At 45.8% G+C, this 24,454-nt stretch overlaps 2 protein-coding genes across 3 annotated transcripts in view; one reads left to right on the forward strand and one right to left on the reverse strand.

Moving 5' to 3' along the window:
* Positions 1 to 1,124: 1,124 nt before the first annotated feature.
* On the forward strand, positions 1,125 to 7,124 carry ARL1 (ADP ribosylation factor like GTPase 1). 2 transcript variants are annotated; one of them, XM_056339631.1, is made up of 6 exons: positions 1,125 to 1,306; positions 3,155 to 3,292; positions 4,671 to 4,752; positions 5,627 to 5,738; positions 6,409 to 6,587; positions 6,788 to 7,124. In XM_056339631.1, the coding sequence occupies exons 1-6, from the start codon at positions 1,303 to 1,305 to the stop codon at positions 6,816 to 6,818; spliced, it is 546 nt and encodes a 181-aa protein (XP_056195606.1). In that variant the 5' UTR covers positions 1,125 to 1,302; the 3' UTR covers positions 6,819 to 7,124. The 2 variants fall into 2 exon arrangements, with proteins under 2 accessions (XP_056195606.1, XP_056195607.1); XM_056339632.1 differs by lacking the exon at positions 1,125 to 1,306 and adding an exon at positions 1,684 to 1,831.
* A 501-nt stretch (positions 7,125 to 7,625) lies between these two features.
* Positions 7,626 to 24,454, reverse strand: part of UTP20 (UTP20 small subunit processome component) — a 65,063-nt gene continuing 48,234 nt past the window's right edge. The window contains exons 45-62 of the mRNA XM_056339630.1: positions 24,129 to 24,296; positions 23,277 to 23,443; positions 22,267 to 22,408; positions 21,896 to 22,012; positions 20,890 to 21,060; positions 19,986 to 20,114; positions 19,354 to 19,464; positions 18,522 to 18,601; positions 17,726 to 17,795; positions 16,501 to 16,683; positions 15,416 to 15,547; positions 13,797 to 13,929; positions 12,422 to 12,621; positions 11,990 to 12,061; positions 10,965 to 11,231; positions 10,263 to 10,389; positions 8,247 to 8,392; positions 7,626 to 7,933 (exon numbers count right to left, since the gene is read on the reverse strand). Coding sequence (XP_056195605.1) covers positions 7,778 to 7,933; positions 8,247 to 8,392; positions 10,263 to 10,389; positions 10,965 to 11,231; positions 11,990 to 12,061; positions 12,422 to 12,621; positions 13,797 to 13,929; positions 15,416 to 15,547; positions 16,501 to 16,683; positions 17,726 to 17,795; positions 18,522 to 18,601; positions 19,354 to 19,464; positions 19,986 to 20,114; positions 20,890 to 21,060; positions 21,896 to 22,012; positions 22,267 to 22,408; positions 23,277 to 23,443; positions 24,129 to 24,296 — 2,571 coding nt within the window. The 3' untranslated portion in view covers positions 7,626 to 7,777. The remainder of the gene's footprint in view (positions 7,934 to 8,246; positions 8,393 to 10,262; positions 10,390 to 10,964; positions 11,232 to 11,989; positions 12,062 to 12,421; positions 12,622 to 13,796; positions 13,930 to 15,415; positions 15,548 to 16,500; positions 16,684 to 17,725; positions 17,796 to 18,521; positions 18,602 to 19,353; positions 19,465 to 19,985; positions 20,115 to 20,889; positions 21,061 to 21,895; positions 22,013 to 22,266; positions 22,409 to 23,276; positions 23,444 to 24,128; positions 24,297 to 24,454) is intronic.

Raw genomic sequence — 24,454 nt, forward strand, 5'->3', positions numbered from 1 at the left:
TATAAACAAGAAAAGACATTCCATGCAGTATGTTGGAATTGAAATGATTTTGCATCTTTATGCTTGTCAACACTGAATTGAGAATCATGGCTTGGCTAACTCACATATTTGTTTTGTGGTGTTTTATTTGTATTCACTTGCCTTTTGAAGGCAAGGTTGGTCATCATGAATGGAAGCCTGCCTACTTCAAATTGAGAAGGGAGGGGAGAGGAGAGAGACACACGCACACAGCGACACGCTGTAAGACACTGTGCCGGTGAGACCCACCATCGCCGCAGCAGATGAGCTGTCTCCCCATTGCTATGGCAGGAAGCTCACGCCACCACAGTGAATGATCTATACATTGTTAAGGCAGGAAGGTAACACCACTGCCACCCTAGTTTTATCTACTGACTGACGCCACGGAGCAACGGGGGAGGCTGATCCTGCAAAACTTAACCAAACCCCTGCGCACGTGCCCACACCTGGGGGGAGGGGGGTCAAGGTGCCTGGAGGCCCCTGAGGAACGTTGGGCACGTACACCATTGTTGGGTGGGGGGTGCGGTTGAGCAGAACAGCTTGTAACAACTCTATAAAAAACGGAGCCAACTAACACGGGACAGAACGTTTCCCCACCGGACTTGGAAAGGAATCGGACTGTCGGGACACCGCAGCTCCGGGGTGGGGGTAGCTGTCGCTCTGAACTCTTTCCTTTCTTGCCTTCCTTTCTCTCCTTATCTCTCGCTCTCTCTCCTTTGCATTCGCAGATTTATTGTTGGGCAAATAAAGTTCCTTGGCTTTTGACACACTGACACACACACGCTCCCACACACGCTCTCTCGCTCTCTTTATTTATTCGGTTTCGTTGTTTTCGGAGCAGGGCGGGAGGGGCGTGGCCCGGCGCCTGCCTCCAGCCGCGCGCGCCAGTCCCGGCGCGCGGGCGCGTGCGGGCGCGGCGGGCGGCAGGAAGCCCCGCCCGAGGCACGCGCGGACTCAGCGCCGCCCCCCGGACCCGCTCTTCCGCCGCCGCAGATTCGCCACCGCTCCCGCCGGGCCGCTGGGTCACACCTTTCGTGTCCCCTCCTTCCCCCCCACCCCCGCCCGGTATGCCCGCGCCGGGGGCCCGCGCGCAGCCCTGCCCCTGCTCGCTGAGGGCGGGCGGGCGCCTCTCGGCTCCGTGTCGAAACGGCGAGGCCGCGGGGGGGCGGGGGCAGCGCCTCGTTTACTCGCCGCGGCGTTCGACGTGGAGCCTGCGGGCGGCGGTGGCAGGGCCGGCGGAGCGGAGCGGGACGGGGCGCCCGCGGCGCGGCGTAGCGGCTCGGCATGGGTGAGGAGCGGGCGGCGGCGGCGCCGGCGGCCTCAGCGCGCGGCGCCGGGCCCGGGGCGCGGCGGGGAGAGGCGGGGCCGCGGCTGGCGCGAGGCGGCGGGCCCCGGCGCGCGGGCGCGGCGGCCCGTGGAGCGGCGCGAGGGGCCCCCCGCCCCCGGCGGCCTGTGGAGACGGGGCCGGAGTGGCCCGCGGGGGAGGGCGGAGCGGGAGTGGGAGCGGCGCAGCCGACCGGGTGGGTGGCGAACGCGGCGGGGCGAGGGGAGGGGGCGCCTGCGGGCCGCGACCTCTGCCCGGCAGCGCCGGCGGGAGCGGTCGCTGCCCGCCGCCCCCTCCCGGGCTCGCAGCGCGGAGTGGGCCCGCTCCCTGGGGCGCTCGGGGCGGCGTTTCGGCCGCTCGGTGCTGCCGGGAGTTGCCGTCGGTCGGAGCGCAGCGCTTCCGTGCTCCGAAGGCGCGGCTGTGTTGGTTCAGCCCGTAACGGGTTGCTGGCAAGGAATTAATTGGAAAGGGAGCTGTGAAGAACAGCAAGTAAAGTAGGTGGAACGGCAGGAGGCCCCGGGTGTGGGGGCTAGGCGGTGGACAGGCACCGGTTCTGTTACAGGTGTATTGGGGCAGCGTTTTGGTGTGCGGGAAAAGCCGGTTGCAGCGTAAGGAGGGCGCGGGAGGTGTCTGGCGGCGAGCAGGTTACCAAGAGGAGAGTTGTTAGCGCCTAGGCCTCCGTGAGTCGCCCGGTAGCCTTTTACTTGGGCTGTATCTATTGAAACACCTTCCGCAGCTCGGTTCTGCGCGGGCACTGTGCCTGTCGCACGGGCAGCAGCGCCCCGAGCAGCACCACGCACACCCGCCCGCAGAGGGGCCCGCACACCTGCCCTTGGTCTCCAGGCCCGCAGCCTGTTACCGGTGTGAACTCCTTCTTAGGTATAAGCATGCAGGTCGTTGCTCCCTACTTCCCCAGGAAAGGCAAACGCTGGGAATAATTTTTATCAAAACCTTCTTCTGTAAGACTTTGGTTGCAAATCTTCTTTCATTCGCCTCTTCTGCGATGTAGGTATCACATGTGATTTTAGCTTCTTTGGTGTTTCATTACCTTTTACAGGGTTTAGGTGGATTAAAAAAAATATTATTTAGTATTAGATATATTTATAAAAATAATTGGAAAAATGACATTTTACTGGCTTACAACATTAGTATTCTTTCTACACTTAAACATCTAATAAGTGGAAATCAGATACTAGTCTGGCCACAAGTAGTCTTCCATGCATTTAAAGAATAAATGAGATGTTTGAGCAAGCCAGTTTTGGGAAGAAAAAAAAAGGGGGGAAAGAGGCATTTAAAATCAGCTCCTCGATTTCTCTTTAGCATTCGTGTACTTAATCTAGTGCAGTTTCATAGTTTGTAATGGACTGTGATTTAACATGTACCTACTGATTCATACAAGAAAAGAAATGGATGTTCCTTTAGGGAAACGGTAAACATCAGAAGGAATTCTTTCTTGTGATTGTATAGTCTCTTGTATTGAAAATATAAGAGTTATATACAAACAGAAAGTAGTTGGCTCAAGTTCTGGCATATGAGAGAAAAGGGGGAAAAATTCCTAACCACACAGAGGAAGCTTGGGGCTGCTGCAACATGATTTTGCTGGGTTGAGCTACCATAAAATAGCAGCATAAACAGCAGGAAAATAAATGTAGTTCAGCACACAGGTATCTAGGTTACAACCTAGATTTCTGTGTTTTCACCGGAGAAAATATATTGTTGCCCAGTAAGAAATGTGATTGATCTGTCTGCCTTTCCGTATCTTCCATATTGTTAGCTGAAATCAAAACATCTTTTGTGTTCTGGTTTTTGTAGGGGGCTTTTTCTCCACCATCTTTTCCAGTTTGTTTGGAACTAGAGAGATGAGGATTCTCATCCTGGGACTGGATGGAGCAGGAAAAACAACAATTCTCTACAGGTTACAAGTTGGAGAAGTTGTTACCACCATTCCGAGTAAGTGATCAGTCCCTTAGTGAAAATAGCCAGTTTGCTTGTAGCTTTAATCCGTAAGCTGTCAGCTGAACTCGCTATATGCTTCCTTCGTAAACAAAAGGACCTTACTTTGTAGGAGCCTTGCACTGTTGTATTTAAGAACTTTCTTGCATAGAAGTATTACAGCATGCTATAGAAGTACTGCCTAAAGGAGTATTTTACGTTGCCCTGCTGAATGCAAAAAGTATTTGACCTTAAGATTTCTACCATGATTTGGCAGGCTTTTCTTGATAGGTAAATGTTCAGTAGATGGTCACTGTTGACTGTGTAAGCTGTTTGTCTCTAAATATAGCTGTAATGCAAATTTTAGAGATCATTATTATGGTACATTGGGATGGTGTCAGTAAGTCGTACCTATTTTTCTTTTTTTTGACAAGGGTCTTCAGTTTGTTATATAAACTTTTAACACAGAGAAGGAGAAGAAATCAGATTGTTTAACTTTATGTAGAAGGTATAACAAAACTTGGTGTGAGATCTCATGGAAGGAGATGATGCTTACTTAAAAAAACATACCTGATTTCACCAGTTGTCTTGGCATTCATGCAGCCGTGCTCACTTATTACAAACACCGAAGTGTGTGTGCGCTGAAGTGGTCTGGCCACGATCACTCTGTGTAACGTCAAGAACAAGGGATGCTTGGCTTTTTGAGTCCCTGTCATGTCTCTTGGGTTCCTCCTGAATGGCCCTGATGAATTGACTTTGGTCAGGTCTTTTTTTGCCCTTTAGAAGCCAGCAGTTTACTGTGCCATAATCCTTTTGCCCTAGGGTTTTGCTTATTTCAGCTGCCATAAATTTTAGGCAGTCTGTGTCCATCACTCACTTCCCTGTGTTGTGTTTCTCTGGGCTGGCAGGAAAAGGAATGACATGCAGTATGTTGTAACCTTATTGCCATTTTCCAGATATCACAGTGTCAGGTAAGTCTGCTGCTGAGAAGCTGGTTCTGCTGTGGTCTTACGAGAACACAGTTCTGGTGCTGACACAAAGGACACATTCCTTGGTATTTTATTGCTGTCAGTTGTGTGCTTGGTTATCAAAAGAGGCCATTCTTTTAGCGCTTGCTCTGTTGTGGCGATTTCAGGCACCCTTCCATCCATTTTTAACAACTTTGGCTTTTGTTACAAATCTCTACAATGTGTTTACAATTTGCTTTTGTTATTCAAAGAAAAAAATTATGTTATTTTGAGCCATAAATGTTGGGATGACTTTGCAAAGGGCATGAACTTCATAATGTAACTACTGATAATTTTCAGGCCTGAAAATTTTAAATGGAAGTGCTGTAATGTTATTCAGAAAAATAAACAATTCCACTGTTGGTGATTTTTCTTTAACTTTGTTTCAGCCATTGGCTTCAATGTGGAGACAGTGACGTACAAGAATCTGAAATTTCAAGTTTGGGACTTGGGAGGACAGACAAGCATAAGGTAGTAGATCTCTTAAAATCAAAAGATATAATTAAATTTCTCTAAAAGTACTGCGTTCTTGGAGTTCTTCTAGCTGGCACTTCTGAAAATGGATTAAGTTTTAACACCAGCCCATTGGCAGGAGAGCACTTTCATCTGTTGCACTTCGTTCTGTTCAGAATTCAGTTAGTAAAACCTGTTTTGGACTACAGATTGGAAAGAAAGAAGTGAACGTTTTCATTTGTACACGGTTTTACTTTGAAAAACAAATCTACTTAGTAGTAGGTAATTGTGTAGCATTCTGAGAAAGAGGGAAGTGAGTGATGTAAACCCCAAAATACATTTAAATATTCTTAAGAATGCAAAGCTAGGAAGTAGCATTTAGTTGCAGATGATAATTTTTCAGCAAGCGTTACAAGTTTTGCAGTCAGTCATTATATGCGTAATTGTAGTGATCTCTTCAGTACCCCCGTATGATCTTTTTCTGATTCCTTTTTGAATGCTTGGTAGTAAAGTCCAGTGTAGTTAGTAAGGTGCAGGTTCCTTCCCTTTTTAGTTTCAGTTAGGTAATTCTGAAAATGGTGGTTTCAGCCTTGTTCGTTACTTGCCTGTATAAATTAGTCTTTTAAGATTTCTCATTTTATCCTCCTTCTTTGGTGACTGTAATGCCATAATGATTACCTATGGCAGAAACTTGTGTGTTTAAACTTCCTTTCTGCCCTGTGCCACAGTTAAGGACCTGATGTCCTGCAGGCTGATTCCCAAATAAGTCTGTCCCCAGCACTTGTGTCCTTCCCCTGTTTTAAGGCTGCTACGCTCCCCACCCCCACATCTGGCTGAAAAGGACTGCTTAAAAGTGCAAATTGCATGACTGGAACTTACCTTTCTTCTACAGGCCATACTGGCGGTGTTACTATTCAAATACAGATGCAGTCATTTATGTAGTGGACAGCTGTGATCGGGACAGAATTGGCACTTCAAAATCAGAGCTTGTTGCTATGTTGGAGGTAAGAAAACGGTGACAATTGTATCAAAAGCTGAGAAATCAAAGCCTTTTTGGAGTGAATATGAAATTTGATTTAGTGAACCAAATGAAGCTCAGCTTTACTTGTGAAACTTCAGAATGGGCCTGTGCAGCCCTTCTGACTGAAAAGCACAAAGTACGCTGCAGATATTTCATAGTTTCATGCAGCACTGTCTGGGCAGTAAGTTACAGGTAGCCTTTTGGTCATATGGAAATGTATCTGTCTGCAAGGGCAGCTGCTCAGTACTTCAGTGGTGGCAAAATCAGGCCCTGAAGCATTAACAGTAATTAGTATGATCTCAGTTTCAAAACATAGTAGGATATGTAGAACAAGGTAAGATGATGAGCAAAACTTTGTATTTCCTCCCACATTCCTGCAAGCTTTTTGATAACACCTTATTAAATCCAACCACCAGCTTGTTTCGTAATGTAACAGACATAACCACCATGTTTTGAATTGCACCTAAGTGGTATCATGCTGGAGTTGAAAGTACGTACCATTTTTTCACTGAAGAATTTCCGAAAGAACAAAACTGGCAAACTGAAAATTATTTGAGAACTGCTGGAACTACTTTTCATTCTATGAGTTTTCTCTGCTTAAATAAATTCAGTAAAAGTCTCTGCAACATCTTGCATGATTTCCCTATTTTTAGGAAGAAGAGCTGAAGAAAGCCATTTTGGTGGTGTTTGCAAATAAGCAGGACATGGAACAGGCCATGACTCCCACAGAAATGGCAAATGCACTTGGCTTACCAGCTTTGAAGGACCGAAAATGGCAGATATTCAAAACTTCTGCAACTAAAGGCACAGGGCTTGATGAAGCAATGGAGTGGTGAGTGAGCAGTCTAATTTATACTAGCTTCATTAGAAAAATGTCTTTTACTCTTGGGTTTGTTTTATTTTTTAAGACTGGATCTGTGCAAGACTGACAAGACAAGAGTCTACGTTAGAAGAAAGAGTAGCTTTTTCTTGGAAATATTTCAACATAATTGAAATGACTTTTTAGTAAACTGATTTAACCTTTTTTCCTAGGTTGGTGGAGGCCTTGAAGAGCAGGCAGTGATACAAAGCTGACCATTGCAAAGAAGTTTCAGCTATATTCACGTACTTCTTTTGGCGGTAAAGTATTTTCAGGCCACAAATACTTGTAAATAGGACAGACTCCTGTAATGTGGATGCCTCTCTTGAACTGTAAAACTGAACCAAGCGAATGCCTATGTACATCATGATATTCCATTTCTTTATTTCTGTGGAAGTCTTACTGCCTGGCAGAGTTTGTTTTGTCTTCCCCTGCCCTCGGTTTTAAGTGTGAGTGGTTACTGTATTGGTGTAATTAAAACACTAATAAAATCCAGAACTGTCAGCTGTACTCATAAGTGTGATGCTTGTTTCTGTAAGCAAGTTCAACTGCTGCCAGTTCTAACAGCCACAAAACTGAGCATTTAAAGAGGTTTTCTTAAGCTGAGGTTGTTATGCTTCAGCTCCTTCAGTGTAGATGTGCTTTTACAATGCAGTACAGCAATGGAGATAACAAGCGGAGCTCTAGCTGTTAGCAGAGCATTGGTTTTCTGAAAGGAAAAAAAGTCTTCAATACAATACTTTAATTTGAATGTAACTTCCACCTTCATGAGCTGTTACTCCTCTTCTTTCAGCTTAGCCAGAACTGCCAGTAAGTTATTCAGTACAGCTGCAGAAACTGAAACAGATCAAAGCGGGGAGGCAGACTGTTTTGTCTTCAGGAGCTAGGATGTTCACAGGCACAAATGCAGTCATCACATAACCCATCTTTTAAAAATGAACTAAAATTTAATATAAAGGATCATGGTGGTTGTCTATTCAACTCTACGCGCTCTGGTAAATAATATACAGGTTTGAAAAAACTGAAGAGCTTTTATTTATTTAAGGTCCCAGATGAAAACCAGGACATGGAAAAAATACTAATAAATACAATTATGTAATTTTTTTAAAAAAATGTAAATTTTAGCTTTTTATAAACTAATCCTCCCAAGAGGAAAAACCTCTTCATTCCACTATTGCTAAATCTTTCAGTGCATGACTTCGAGGTCTCTTGGCCTTATAGGTAGGGCGCAGGAATTCCATTTTTCTCTTCCTGGTTTCCGCTTTATTCCTGTGTCTCTTCAGCTTCCTCCTTGCAGCGATATCAGGGTTTGCAACAGTCTGGTGAAAAACAAGATGTTTGTTAGTTGTAACTAAACAAATTGTTCCTGTAAACATCAGCTACTTCCTTAGAAACTGGTGGCTGGTGAGTCAACACACATGCTTTCTTAGGCTCCTCAAAACTGAGGCTGCTCTGCCCAGGTTTACCGGTGCTCTTCAGGCTGATCTTGAACAGTTTCTTGGGAAGTTTTAGAAATGAAACACTGAAACTGCCTCAATTCAGGATGAAGTTCTTTCTCCAACTCACCTTCCTGGTCAGCTCTCAAGCCTTTAGAAAAACCCCTTTTTTCCAGAAGAGAAGGCAGAAGCTTACCTGCAAGGCCCTCTGCTTTTTCCTCATCGCTCTTTTCTGATTGGCCTGTTTCTGCACAGAAGAAAAGGCAAGCGAAAAATCCTCCAGTCCAACTAACTTCTTGAGCAGTTCTATGATTTCTTGGGCAAGGTTCTTCAGTGTTGGATCTAATAAAACAGAATTAATTTGCTTTGTCTTTTCAGCATATGGAATGATAGCTAACGGCCCAGTAAGGATTCCTCTGCCTTTACTAAAGGACAACTGTACTGATTCATCTTGCCCAATATCTGTAAAGGCCACAGCAGAGGTGCTTGTGGAAGCTGCTGGTTCTTCACCAGCTTTCCCAGAGGACAAGTGGTGTTTCACACAGGCAAACAAAAAACAATGCTTCTGAGAAGGATTTATTTTTTTTCAGAGGGATAAGGCTATTCCAGGTGTTATTAAAAGTGGCTTGCTGTACATAGATAGCCACCTGGGCCCTTTTGGAATAGGCTTTGTTAGAAACAGATGATTCCAGCCTTGTCGGTCAACATCTTTGTCTAGTACACCCAGTAAGGGCTATCTTAATGGTTTCAATCGCTAGGGGGGGAAAAAAAGATACTGGGGGGAAGGCTATAAAGAGGTGCTAAGGGAAAACTCTGGGGAAATGTCTTCCAACAGATCCTACTTCCAAGCGCTTGTACAGCCACCAGAGAACCTTATGCAAGCTGCTTGCCTCCATATCCTTCAGTTACAAGTTCCCAAGGTCTACATCCCCTATCATACGAAAAAAAATCTCTGCAATTTTTCTGAAAAAATCATTTGAAGGCTCATGGTTCTTGTGCTGGTAGAGAAAGCAGAAAGTTGATCTCTATCCACTCCCAATACTGCCACTCTTTACTGTATCTTTTCCAAGTCTCTTGAATTGCTTAGCTAAAAAATAAATGGTAGCTAAGGCAGCTGTTCCTTACCTAGAACACTGCTACTATCCTCCAAGGTTTTTCACTTTTTTTTTCAGTTCTTTTCTATCCTTTCTGAGATGTGAGGATGCAGTGTGCTGCACACTGAATTTTCATGGCATATATAAACCACAGATTTAGAATAATACTGTGGTTTGCTTTCTGTTCTTCTCCCGACACTGGATTCTGCTTGACTTGGTTCATGAAAACCTGTTAACTAAACACCACTGTCTTCCTCTTAAGCCAAGACACTTGTGTTAAATGGGAAGTTGGTTTGTCTTTCACCCACCAGGTATGGTTTCTTTAAATCTTTTAAACAAACATGGATCTCCAGGGAGAAACAACTCTTCCTCCTCAGGTAGTATCTAGCAGGACAGAGTGACCTGGACTCATTCAGGAGGAAGGGAGAAGTTCTGTACACAGTTCACAGGTATACACCTGCCTGCACACACCGCGTGCTGTATGCCCATAGCACACAGCTCCCTTTCCCCTACTTGCAAAGGTTACTCTTTCAGCCACTGCGCACACAGGCCGCACACTGAAGGTCATTTTCTCCATTTCAGAAGGGTGAGTTTGGGGAAAATGTCAAGCAACCACCAGCAAACCGGCAATTCCAACTTGTACAGTCCCTTGCCCCACAGTAATAACAAGCTGCCATAAAACACACCCTATTTTACATTGGAACCGAAACACTTTTAACCATAAGGCACGGATCTTCGTGCCCCTAAGCCTTAGAGCAGATTTAACATGGCAATTCAAAAACAATGACACTTAGCAGCAGTCTCGTTCTGCCTGCCTTAAGACCCACGCTCTGTTCCTCTCTGAAACGGGTCTTGCCACCATGAGTCTGCCCTTGAGTGCTACACTCATTCCACTACATCACATGGTGAAGCTTTACCCGCTTGCATGCAGGAGCCTGCCTGACTTGATGCCAGTCTTGTCAACACTTAATTTTCCAGCTGTCGTATACTCCCTTTCCTGTTATTTCAGTTAGACTGCAAGTAGGTGAAACTCGCCGATTATGGTGTCTATGCCTCAACAGACAAAAGGAATGACAAAGCTCCGACATACTTTCCTCTTTGCGAGGGAAATCACTTACCTTGCTCCGCATAGGTGCTGTTCAGCTCCCTGTACAGAGGGGTGAGGATTGTTGGGAGGTAGGGCTTGATCCTGTCTTTCCCCAGATCCACTGCGATTGCTCCCAGGAACTTAAAGATGCAGCTTCTCTGAAAGCGAGCACATGGGACATGAGGTAAGGAATGCTGGAAGAACACTGCCTAACTGAACTGCTACAGGAGCGCTGTGCATCACTCACTGTTCAACACACAAGGTGGCGTTTCGGACACCTGGAGTCAGACAAGTGCTGCTATTACAAGGTCTTAGGGCAGGCAGCCTCTAACTGACCCACAGGAAGCACAGTGCTTTTCCTGACACTCTCCCACCCCCACCCCCCCCTTCTCCTAGCAAGTAACCTCACATCACCATTCTCCTGCCTGCATGAACCTAGCACTCCTGGGCTTTCAAAGGCAGTGCTCTGCCCCCTTCAACTCGGTGCCTTTGGGTTTACTCACTTTTCCACCACCCCACAAGAAGGCTAGAAGCATCAGCAAGGAGAAACAGACTAGCACAAGCCTCTCCTGAGAATCCTGAACTGAGACGCATGTTGTTTCTTTGGCACCTACTAATCCTCGCTTTAACACCAGCTCTCAGCACTCTCTGCAGCTGGAAGCAAAAGGCCACAGCAGCACGCCTGTGGAAGTGCCTACTGCATCAAAAGCGGTTTGTCTAACACTGTTCTTACTTTTAAAGGGACCTTAGGAGAATACGCTGCTTCTCGCTTTGCCATGAGAGAGAGCTTCTTCATTAACCACAGCAATGTGGCTGGCCGGCCTTCCGTCTCCTCTCTTTTTCCCTCTCCTTGAGCAGAAGTGTCTTTCTCTTCCTCATCTTCTGAGGCCTCCCGCTCTTCCACCTCACAGCCAAGCTCTGCTTCAGCCTCTTTACCTTCTTCTGAGGCAGGGGCTAGCAAGTAAACAACTTTGGCCACAAAAAGCAAATTCTTTATAACCTGAAATGTGAAAACAGAGTGGTTGGTCACTGTGGGTATCCTCATTTGTCTGCACCAGGGCATGTAAGAGCCAAGGCTAGATCTCAAAAATGAACCTGCCAACCCAGGAAGCTGTAATGGCCTCACCCACTGCCATGTGAGCCATGTGACAGAGCATGTTGCTCTTAACAGGAAGGCCCACCTCAATATCCTGCAGTTTGGGAGCCTTTCCCCATAAGCTACTGTGCCTTTGGGGCTCCAGCACTTCCCCAGGCAGGGCTGCTCCTTTTGTCTTCACCTCTGGCACCCCCTGGCTCTCCACAAGGAAACCTCGGAGCAGGTTCACAGTAGAATCAGACCTTCAAGCAACAGCATAAAGCTGGACTAAGCAAGCAGTCAGGGTTCCAGTGCAGCTACAGGGAACCAGTGATCTGGATCCCTGCTCCAGGATGTGGTTACCCAACCTGCTCCAGCCTGGGCTGCAGAGCCAGACTCTCCCTGACAGGAGGGACCCCAGTTCTGCCCTGCATGGTGCTTCCCCTTTCTGTCCCTGCTACCCCTCATCAATTCCAGCAGGCTGACACCACAAGGGGGACTTTTCCGGGCCCCTCTGAGACATGCATCTGAGCAGATGCCCTCAGCACAGAGCAGCTGGCCCCGCACGGTGGATTTGCCCTGAACCACCACCCGGCAGCAGTGCTGCTGTCCCAGCTAGGATGTAACACTCCCTCATGGGCCTCTGTGCCCTCCTGCAGTGCCAGACCTGCTCCTGCTCTTACCTGCTCTCCCAGAGACAGGTCCAGGAACTTGGACTGCAGCTGATGGCAGAATGCAAATGCAAGTTCCTTCATCTGGCAAGAGGAAAAAGAAGGAAATTACTCCATGAAAGGGAGCCAGCAGCAGAAATTCAAAGCAATGTTTTGCATTCCTCAAAGGCCAGTTCCCAGCAGAGGCCAAGGATTCAGCTCAACACAAATTCTGCCTGCATCTTGCAGCCTAGAAGGGGAATCTTTGTGCTGCTGAGAATAAGACCCCAGAGAAGCCCCCTCCCAGCATTAGAGACACCTCCTCATATGCTTTAAGCGATGAGGATTAGGCAGCCGACAAGCAACTAAAGAGAAATGTGCATACCAAACTGCAACGCTACTTTTACGTCTCAGCCAGGGAATGGGTATGGACAGCGGGGCAGGAGTAGTAACAGACATCGTTACCTTTTTGTCCAGTTCAGCAGTCAAGAAGACTGTGGATGCAGATAGCTCTGCTGACATCTTTTTCCTCTTGCCTGCCTTTCTTTCCCTCCACTTGTTGACAAGATCTTCTGGCTTGTAAGATGCAAACAACAAGCCAAAGATCTCAGTAGCTGTCAGCCAGACCCAGCTGTGAGGATACCACAGGTGAGACTGGACATGACCTGGGGGAAAGAAAACCTCTTTCAGCATAGGAACTGACCCAGTGAGAGCAGAAAAAGAACCGGGTCCCTCCAGAATTACTACAGCACATGCTACGATAAAAACACGAAGAAAATGAACAGTGCTTATGTGCTCAGAACGTAATCAGACTTCCTAGCAACTCTATCCAGCCAAACCAGAGCGTGACAAAAAGCTACAGGTCACCCTAATGTCCCCCCAGTGACCAGGCACTCTTGAATGCACCCACAGCACTTACAAACATCCGAAGATGGGGCCTTTGCTAGAAAGTGTTGGCAACTGGGCAGAAAAAGTGGGCACGGCACAAAAAGACACTTGCTCTGATCCTGGCTGACAAGTCATGTTTCTGCAGCAACTATGGTCTCCTCAGGGACTCGGTGCCACAGCTTATCTGCCCATGATGTCTGGGGACTGGCTGCTGTGAGACTCTGGTGAGCTGGCCCTGCTGCAGATGGTCACATTGAACCACCGGACAGAGGCTGAGGATGCTTCAGAGAAGAGATGGAATTGCCCTCTTGTCCCGCCTCTGTCCAAGCTGCGCATCACCAAGCAATGCTGGATATACTGAGATAAGGTTATCTCCTGTCTCACTAAAGGCACCTGGCAGGCTGAACTCTATAAAGACTAACCTTCTGATAGCAGCAAACGAAGCAATTAAAACCAAGGCAATAAAATGCCAATAAGCCAGCCTGATATTGTGCAATCTCACTCAGAGAAATTGCTTGAATCAAATAACCTCTGGGCTTTAACAGCCTGGCAGACACACAGTATTAACAGCAGTATTACCATGTGTCATCACTTGCTGGCTGGTACGCATGGTCTCATAAAGAAAACCTCCTTCCCAAGAGAACTAACATTTTCATCCAAGAGGATGTAATTATGGGCAAACAAGCAATAGTTTGCAACTGTTTGCTCTTGGGATAATAGAAAATACTTCCCAGAAACTGAGACAAAACAAGAGAGCATCTTGTTTTCATCAACCAGGTAACCTTTTCCATTAACGTCATCTTTCACTGCCCAGTAACTGCCACGTACTATCATTCTGCAGCATGCAAACCTTGTACAACAAAGTTCAGTTGTTTATATTAGGATGTGAAAAACCACATGGCACACAAAGAATCTTCCTTGTAACACAGCTGTCCTAATTCTCGATGCTTACCCCAGATACTGCTCACAGCGTCGCGGTTCTTGGTTAACTGAATCAAGTTGCACTCTGTGATGAGCTTTGTTACCAGCACAAGAAAGCTGAACAGCAGCCTATCTGCAGCCTTCTCTTCCTCCTCTTCCGTTATCTAATAAAACCAGCAAGTCAACAAAGATGCTTATGAAAGCCTGAAGACAGTGCTTATTTGCCCTACTAGATGAATTTCAGATCAGCCCTGCAAAGAAACAGAAGACTGACGTGTACCCAATTCCCAAAATAAGGAGAAGAGGAGCAGCTTCACTAAGGCATTTCCTCTGGAGACTGAACCTCTGCAGCAGACTGTCCCTAGAATCACTCTTCTTGTTTTTTATGCGAACATTACTGTAACAAACTGTTAGGTTTCTAAATGCAAGCAACTACTCACAGTGATACCATTTATGTCTGTACACGTATTTGTACGCATTTGCTTCTCGTTATTAGAGCCAAGCTGAGCAGAGATTTGCCTGTGTCACCTTGGAAGCCCCACGCTGTTATGACAACACTGTTTCAGTGAATCGCCTTCAGGTCCTCACCCTGCCTGCAATCACCAGCTGGCTTGATATAACTATGCAGTGCTTTACCTACATGTCACAGCACAGGGGGAGATTACACTGAATTTCTCCTCACTGCAGGTGTTTTATTTTCATGTCTTGCCAATTTACATACTCTGAAGTTCTTCTCTCTTGTTCAGCATGTTGCCCTTGCACATCAGTAATGTATGTGGCCACCCCCCAGGGGCACTGACTGGGATCCCTTTGGGATTATCACATGGCAAGCAGAATCTGAGGCAGCCTTGTTATTCTGCGTTAATGATGTGCACTAAAAAGATTTTTTTCTTAAAGCAAAACCATACTAGGAAGTACAGGAAGGGAACTCCTTTGAAAGCTAAAGCTGTAGATAACACTGAACAAAGCAGACAGTCACAAGCGGTGCACTCTTGACCTTCCACGCCTACAGAAATTTCTGCAGCCAGCAGACACATTTTCCAGTTGAGTGGATATTGTCTGTGATTGTCAGTTTTTTTCCAACTAAACAGATGCTAACCCATCCCAGTGCTACCTGTGCACCCTGCCATTCTTTCTGATGGTGGTTTTTATAACCCCACTTTAAACAGAAACCAGAAGTTCCTTCTCTCCGGCCGCACCACAGGAAAGACCCGAAGCAGGGAAAGCTACCTCAGCGTACATACTGCTACATGCTGTCAACCCCCCCAAGTCTTACTGGTAAAAAGCAGAAGTCTGAGACTTGAGGGCTGTCTTAAGGATCCTTTCCACCCACAGAGATCTTGATAGAGGCTGGGGCAAGGAGCAGTATCTCTGCTGGTTACACAGTATGGCTGCAGGCTTAGACCTAGTGGCTTTGCAAAGTTCTTTTACCCCTTGTGCTGTGACGCATGACATTAAATTTGGGCTTACAGATAAAAAATATGGTTCTAGGTCAGTAGTCCTCTTCAGAACGAATGTATGTGTTTTGTGTTTTTCCTCAGTCCCAAACAGTAGAGCCAACTGTTAAATCTCTCCTACAATTCTTTACTTTTTTCATTTCCTTAATTCTCTTTTTCCGAGCCTCTCTTTTCCAAGGGAAAAATTACTTACATCTTCAAATTTAATTGGGTTGATTTCTTTTTCAATCAAGGTGAGAACAGCTTCAAGCCGCCGTTCAAACATCACTCCGTCTACTTCAACGAACAAACCGCATGCCTGGGCAGCCAACCTCCTGTGGGAGCTCTGCCAACAGAAATAATAACACCCCTTGTTACTTCTTGATAATCAAATCCTGCAACTGCCACGTGCAGGAGCTTGGAGCCAGCCTGACTTTTGCCTATAGCAACAGCATCTGAAGAGAAGACGGTTTTCAGAGTACTACTGAGAAAGGACATGCTGCCAGTTAGGGACAAAAGCACCTGGCAGCACAAGTTACGCATGGGAACACACCCTAAACTGAATGCTGAGAAGCCTTTTCCATCCCAATTTCCACAGCTGCAAAGCTCTGGGGGCTACTTTGTACTCTGATTTTTTTTACAACACAACAGATGGCTCACAGCTATAAACCAGAACTGAGCACAACAGAGATGAAAAGGATGAAGTGTTGAAGAACACTTACTCCACTAGGGTAGAGGGACAGAACATGACTCCAGTGTGACAATAACGAAACACCCAGGCACCCAGATCAAAATGGAGATCTGCAAGACTAGGTTTGCCACCTTCCAGCTGCTGGCAACAGAATGAGGCAAGTCTGAGCTAAGGATAGCACAAAAAGCCAGTTACTGGGATCAGAAGTGCTTTAAGGAATTTGCTCAATACTTTAACCTGCGCGAAGACTACACTTGGTGAAATACCTGACCTAAAAGAGGAACTGTTAGAAAGCAGCACAATGCAGCTGGGAAGTCTGTTGGCTGACTGACCTACAGCATCAGCAGTTCCCTACATTTGTGCAGCTTTATGAAGCTATACCATTTCTTGCTCTTCTTATTACCAAGAGCTGTGGCACTAGGTACAGCTTTAAATTCCTTTTATTCTAAGCTTACACTTGCCCATACTCCTTTCATAAAATTACTAAGTCAGGTCCAGCTGAAGCCACCAGTCCACCAAACCTGTTACTAGGAATCTCTCACTTGCCTTAATTGTACCCAGCCCCCAAAGAGAGTTCAGACCTGGTCAGCAAAAAGACCAAAGAATACCTTCTTGCTGTGAAACCATTCTGTGACAAGCGAAAACATCAGATCTTGTTTTTCATTGTTTATCTTACTGAGGAGAGATTTACACGTCAAAGCCGCCATCTTTTTGCATTTGGCAGAGTCATCATTTATCATCATCATACAAAGAGAGAGAAAAAACAGCCCGCAGTATTTGTGAAGGAGATCCTAGAAAGGAACAACAATTAGTCAGCTGCAAGTCCCCCAAGTAACTTCTGGCATTTAAAGGGGAAAAGAAGGGCGTTTGTTACACTGCATGCAGGGACAATGTCAGCCCTGAGTGGGGTGCACATCAGGGTACGTCAGCTGAAAGGATGGGATGATCCAGTTGTTGGAACACACAGGGAATGCACAGCTGCCACAGCCCTGCTCTGACTCTGACTTGCTAACATGTCCCTGGGACAGCAACGTTGAGTGTCAGACCTTACAGGGTATTATCATGCCCAGCTCTCACTGAAACAGGCTTAAGCCCCTCAGCACTGCAGCAATCAGCCCAAAGGTCCCTCTCTCAAGATAGCAGCTCTTTGCTACTTAACAGAGAGGCCGCATCCAAGCTGAGATATTAAATCTAATCAGGCAGTGGTGAAGCACAGCTTACTGTGCAGAATTTCTCTTACTTCCTCCAAAATTCTTGCTTGGTTGCACTTCTCTCAGTCTCCTGAATGCTCAGTCAAGCTCCAGCTGCAGAGCTTCAAGGCAGCTTAGCATTCTGCATATGTTATCCTGCATAGATGCACTGTTATTCTTCAGCTTTCATTTTGATCCACCTCACTGACAACCCCTCCCTCTCCAGTCAGGCCAAGAAAACAGACACAGTACATCACACACCAGTTCAGTCAACAATATCTCTCAGGAATGTTGAGAAACCCCTCCAGTGAGAAAACTCTAGACCTCGCTTTCTATTCATACCCTTTTTCCTAAACTGGTTTGTGTTTCTTCCTGGCATAAATCACCATCAAGTTTATCCAACTCCAGCTGACGGAGCTTTATTTTACTTGCAGACTGAGCACATTAGATAAAGAAGTACTGCAAATTTTCCAGCCTATCATTTCTCTTTTGGAGCAAAGCCACGTTCTTTAGAGAACATTCTGCTCATGATAAGAGAGAAGAGGAACTACCAAGTGCTTCCAAAATAAACTGCTCTGAAAAAGCTGTTACCGCAAGCCACAGTAACTATTTGATGCTTGGAACACCAAGGGGTGCTCATTACCTGTGGGAACATGTCCAGGAGGTACGCAATCATCTCCAGTGCAGATTCCCTTCCAGTTTCATACTCGTACCTGTGAGGAAATGATTAACGGTTAGGGCTGGCTTAACACTCTAGAAAGCTACTAACAATTTACAAGAATGGCCAATGCTAGAAGTACACACTGATGAAGATCTTTCTATAACATCTACCAGACCTCGTCTGATACTCAGGAGCAGAGAAGCAGCAGGCCCATCAGCTCCAACTCTCAGAGAATGGGCACAGGGCAACAAACAGGCAAAAAGGGTGCCAGTCAACTTGAACCAGCATGGAGCTGGGAAACACAGTAAATTACTGTGACCTTGAGCAAGGGAGGGGTGCTGCTCAGAAGGAGGTTTCAGGCTCACTGCTCCTGCTGGATTGGTGCGGTTAGTAGCAACTGTGCCTGCAACTGCAGTGGCGACCACTGCCATGGGACAGCACTCATATAAATGCACCTTCCCCGATTCTTTCTGGGTTTTCCAGTTCAGCTGTTTCACAACCAGTGGAGCTGGTTAAGCACTAAGTACACAACAGAGCCTCTGCTTAACAACAGGTAAGAACAACAAAACCCCCTGTGAAACAGGGAGGAGAAAAAAGACTTGCTTTATCAAACAGCCCATCTATGAAAAAGGAAAGTGTTTCAGAGGTAGGAAAAATCATGACTTCAGCCACATGCTCTGCTCCTCATCAACAGCCCCTGGCACACAAGGTGGTCACCGAAGACATATTTAAGCAACAAAGCTCTGTTCTCCTAGCGATGTCAGGAATATCAACTCACTCCAGCTGTGCCAGCATGAAATCCAGATTGGGTTTCAGCTTGTCACCAAGGGGGTAGTCCAGAATATATTTTAAATAAATCTGGAAAGAAAAAACGACAACACAGAAGGGAGTTACAAGAAACACTCAGGAAAGATTGGGACGGTTAGTAGTTTATAGGAAGGTTATGAAGAAAATTTAGTGATGGAGCATCAAGTTTATGACAATCATCCCTTTCATCCCATTCCTATTACACAAGGGGCCAACAACCACTCACAAGCTCCGTGCCCGGAACAGGATCTGCAGCCATTTGACAACTGCCAGATCAGTCTTTACAGTATTACTGTGATTTGTGCAGGCTTCTGTTACAGAGAGATTCTGCATCCTCAAAATTCATCCTGTAACTATGGCAATGCACAGCTCCTGCTGCATCTGTATCCCAATGCTTGAAGAGAAGCAACCAATTCTGCCTTTTGGTTGCTTTTAGCTTGGAAAGAATGAGGAAGAGTGGGAAGGAATCATGGATTTATGGCAAATTCTCTTCCGCTGGGATTCAGAAAAGGGCAAGGCTCTTCGTTACATGGGCCTAAGAGACTCCAAAGGAGGGACTATGTCACTGCTGATGAGCAACTCTCTGAAGGTATGCCATGGCAAGCAGTCTGTGATTCTGCTATCACAAGAACTGAAGTCAGCCAGATAACAAGGGGAACAAGGATTAATAAGCACGGGAATTGGGGTTAGGGGTTCAGCAGGGCTAAGGCACATGTCTGTGAGCTGGGATGCCCACACTAAGCCTTCTAGCTCATTAGACACCTGTAAGTGAATTAAGACAAGAGATTTTCAATTTTACCAACCTGCCTGCACTGGACTCGCACCGGCTCACTCTGACCTGTGATGGCCAGCTGGGCAACCTTCTGCAGCACTTCATCAATTTCAGGGACAATCAGCTTCCTGGATAAAATGGCCTAAAAATGTTCAAAGCACAGCTGGAGTCATGTCATTTTGCTCAGGCAGTGTGAGATGCAGTACCATAACCTGCGACTACACTGGTCTCAGGTGGTACATTAACACTGACTTTTTCAGATCTTCAAACGTAGCCAGAGCAACTTTAAAAACACAGGGGTGGTGGGAAAGGGGGTATGGGCAAAAAAGGGGTAGAAGGATTGCTTACAAATCCGCATTTGTTTTGTTTGAATGCCACAGAATACCTGATCTAATGATTAGGGATGTCAATTCTTCAGCAAAAACATCCTCAGATTCAAATACATCCTCATATATATGTGTATAAAACAGCTTCCCAAACAAGAGTGACTACAAGTCAAACAGGAAAGCTTTGCTGCTTCCCCCCACCCCCTAGGTAGCAGGGAGCCTTAACAGCATTCTGTGGCCTGATCCTGACGTGAGATTGTTCAGTCTTTCATCATAAGGCAGAATCACTGTCATTCCAGTGGCTCACAGAACCCATAGGCCTGCTGCACAGAAATACCTTGAGAAGACCAAAGGCAGTGGCTTGGCGTGATGAATCATAAATGTCTTCTTCAGCAAAGCCAAGCAACACTTGAAGCTGTTTGCTTGTTATCTGACTCTTCACGTTCTTCACAAGTATTGTTACACACTACAAAATCAAATTGCACATTGTCAATATACATGCAGTGCCATAAAATATAAGCCCACACTAAAGCCTGACTGTTTATACCACTTAGGTTTAGAAAGACAAACTGCTGCTCTGAAACATGCAGCTGACACTGTTCTCATCACATTTTGCTTTCAGCTGGCAATTTTGAGAGCAAATACACAAATTCAGACTAGTCCTCGAAACGACTGGGGATGCTCAGCCATGAACCATGATGCAGGAACACAGCCAAGAAGAGGGGAAATTCCTCTGGCACTGCCATTCAGCATGAATTACTTTAACTTTCCCTTTTGATCATGAAGCTGTAATTAATCCAGCAATGCATTTACAAGACTTCTACAGGAAGACACTGCACACCTTAAGTGTAGTTATTACTACTATTAATTTCCTTCTTCCCTTGCCTCACATCGGCTGCCAGGGTTTACTCCAATGAATCATGTTAAAAGCAAGCTGTTCAAGAACAAAACCGACACCTCTCAAAAGACAGGGGGGTAACAAGATAATATTATACAGAAGAAAGAAGGCAAACATGCTTCTGTAAAGAAAATCAGATACAAGTTGTGTATTTTTTTGGCGGTAACTTTCTTTAAGTTTGCACTTGGGAAAGATCAGCAAGGCTACATTTCTCTCGCTACCTTGTGATCTCCAGACTACCTCTCCAGGGACAGCTGCAGGAGGTATCTGCAGTTGCAGGAGTCTCAGTCTACAAAGTTAATCCTGAAGAGAGAGGGGAAGAGCAGAGATGGGTCTGACTTACTTTGAAACAGCTCACGACCAGATGGAAATTCTGGCCTTTGGCTACTCCTGTCTTGGCAAATTCTTTCAGCAAGAGGAAAAGCTGCCTGATCAGTGCCTCCAGATTAGTACTGACAGAAGGCAAAGGGAACTTTAAAATCCATACCAAGGACTGCAGTGCACCAGTTATCACCTGTAAGAAAGATCCAAAGGACAGCACATGGGTACAATGACGCTGACAGAACACTTTTCTTACTGTTACAGACATGGTCAGGCTATCTGCAACTGTGGTAAAAGGCAATGAACTAACAAAAATAAAAAATTCTTTCAAACCATTCATATGTAATACAAAGGGTTTCTCAGTTCTAAAAACACTCTCTGCCAGTCCCTAATCCTCTGACTTTGATTTTACTAGGTAAAGACACTAAAACAGTGATGATTCAGCAGATGGCAGGAATTCTTCCTAAAGCAGAGGCGCTTTCAAGGCACAGAAGTTGTTCTACCAAAACCCCAGGTCACCTGAAAGCCATGATCCACCTATCTGACAGCATATGAGACGTGCCTTCCATTCCTGGGAAACTCAAGGTTTAAAAGATTCCTTCCTAGGCTCACTCAAACCCAAAGCAGCCCAAAAAGGAGGCTGCCTATGGTGCTGAGAATAAAGACATTGGAGTTAAATCAAAAGAAACCACAGTCATGACAACACTGCTCCCAGCAGCCACAGGACCTCATGAACCTCTTCATAGATAGCCCATGAAGTTGCCAAAGTCCTTGTATGAACATGCTCTACGAACACTAATCCATCCTTGAATCTACAGCATTAGGGGCAGAGCATTCAGTCTTCCATCAGCCACCATCCCTCCACCCCCTTAGGATAACATAACCTCAATCAACTTTATCTGCACACCTATGCAATGAGGTTTGAAAACTCTCTCTTCTCTTGCAGATCAAGTGAGGGATGACATTTGTGGGCAGGACCCTTCCTAGTAGTACAAAGAGAATAGACAGACTCCAGCTCAGAACTGTACCTTGACATCCATAGATTTCAAGCAGTCTATAAGCAGCTGAACAAAAGGGTCTAACATTTCCAAAACATGCTCCTCTGAAGAATTTACTTTGGATCTCTTCAGGCTCATGTGTAGCAACTGGCATAGAAAACACAGGATATTAATTTCAAATTCAGGCTGGGACTGAAATAACTTAAGTAAGGTCCCACATTGTTTTAGGTTATAGTAGAATTTATGCCATATCCCATTCAAATATCTGCAAAAGGCCGAGAGGCACTGGAGTTACCACACACAAAATAAAGTTAAGGTAGTGGCTGTGTTAACACCATATTATCCAGAATGCTCTTAACAAGAATTCTGACTACAAAGCTTTGTATTGAGTAGATCCTTACCCGAAGTCCTGAATCAACCAAGATATACATATTAGTCCTGCTGCTGACACGTGCTTTCTGCCCTCCTCTTGTGGGAGTGGGTTGGAGCAGCAGGCAGCTCTCTGGTTGCAGCCGAGGATCTGGAGGAGGGGCAACTGTTTTTCTGAAAAGCAATGTATGGCAAAGGAGAATATTCAGAGTTTAACCCTTTCCACAACGAGCTTGCTGTGGGGAATGAATAGAGCTGTACTGTGCTCGGCTGCTTCCCGCACAGCAAGCAAAAGCAGGTCACAGCCTGAACAAAATGAAATAAAATGAACTTGAGAGCAGCATGACAGATGGGACTCTCAGACTTGAGAGCAAAGAAGATAACAAATGCATACGGATTTGCATAACATCCCCACTTTTTTCTTCTCAGTGGACAGACCAACCTTTCGAGTTCCTTCAAGCAAATCTATGTCCCATCACTGCCCACTGCAATCCATTTTTTGACACTTGCTTATAAAAACTGCTCCAAGAAGTCTGCAAACAGCTGTCAGATCCTAGAGCCGCGTAACAGGAAATGCAAGACACCCAGACCAAGCTCTGAGCAGCGACACCACCAGATAGAGAGGAAATCTGATGGCTCTCCCTGGCTTCTGCAAGAGCACCAAAGCCATAAAGTGACTGCCCAGTTTCTCTTATTCCTGACCTCATGAAAATGCCCAGGACCCCAAACACCTCTGCTTAGTAGTTTGCAGCTCACTTCTAAACACTGCCCCTTGTCCCTTCATCCAAACACTCAAATGCATATACCAGCTTACCAAACGGGGAAAAAGCCTGGCCGAAGGCCCTAAGCACTTGCAAAAGCAGACTCTCCGAGTTCAGCAAGTGTTCTGACTGCCCATAAAATTCAGTTACATTGAAAACAAAAGGCAAATGAAAGCAAGGAAACTCTCATACATTTGATTGGTTGGCTTTGAGAGCTGCCATTTCTGCAAGCAAACCTCCCAACCACTAACAGACTGTCTGGGTAACATCCTGGAACTCACTTGGCCTTCTCAGTGAGCAGAGGCAAGTTTTCACAGATGAGACCATGACTGAGGAGGAGGAGGGATTCTGCGTTCATGTCGGAATTGAAGATCAGTCCCGCCATGATGTGACGCAGTGCCTCATGCACTTTCCGGACTATCTTCAAGCTCATGGTGCTCTCCAGAATCTGCAAAGGCAATCAGGACAGTCAGCAGGGCAACATGAGGGCAACGATCCGCTATTTGCATTCAGAAATCATGGGAAAAGCCAGAGCAATTCCTCACTTGTCACATACTGCTGCAGGTTCCCAGCTCTCTCCATGAACAGTGTCCCATCGCCTCAGCTCTGCCCCAACATCCCTCCCTTTCTCTCCAGTCTCTTCCCCTATCACCACACCAGGACACTCCAGAGCTCATGAGTAAACCAGGGCTCCACTTCTGTGTGAGCTTTAACTCTAGTCCAAAACCTGCATCTCTGAAAAGGCAATTATTGCACATGGATGGACCCTGAATACATTTTGGTGACATCTCTTTCATGCAGAAGACACCAAACCACACAGAGCAGCCTTGCAGGACTTTGGAGCTCCAAAGAAAACAAGAGTTGGCAGAGAGAGATGGCATAAAGAACTCATAGGGGGATTTTTCTAGCAGGGGTTGAAAGCTTCCCAGAATGCCCCTCCCTGCCCTGGATACCAATAGTAAAGTATTATTTTACGAGCCAGATGCATGCTGCTTTCCGAAAGGAAAATGGGAAGCCAAAGCAGGATTATATAGATAATTTCACAGTAGCTACCTGAAGGCTCTAGTTTCTTTTAGACCATACAGAATTGAGAGTGCTCAGAGTTAAGACAGACTCTGGCTGACTTTTCTTACCTCTTTCAGTGGCAGAATAAGTTTTGTCACCTGGCTCTTCCCTATGAACTTTCCAAGAATTTCATAGGAATCGTAACTCTTGTTCTTGCGTGCTTCCATGACCTTGGAGACTATTCCCTTTACCTCCTTCTCTTCAGCTATATTCCCAAACAACTCTTGATTGAAAATCTTAGGAAATCAGGCAAGAGAAATGAATGAGAGGAGCAGAAAAGCAAAGCCAGGTTCGTCCAGTAGTAGCAAAACAACATTATTTTTCCACACACAGAGAAAAAACCAGTTCTCCAGGTTTCCCACAAATCACGTCTCCCTTTCCTTTGCCAGCATAA

The sequence above is a fragment of the Falco biarmicus genome, chromosome 5 (genome assembly GCF_023638135.1).
Source record: "Falco biarmicus isolate bFalBia1 chromosome 5, bFalBia1.pri, whole genome shotgun sequence".
NCBI lineage: Eukaryota > Metazoa > Chordata > Aves > Falconiformes > Falconidae > Falco > Falco biarmicus.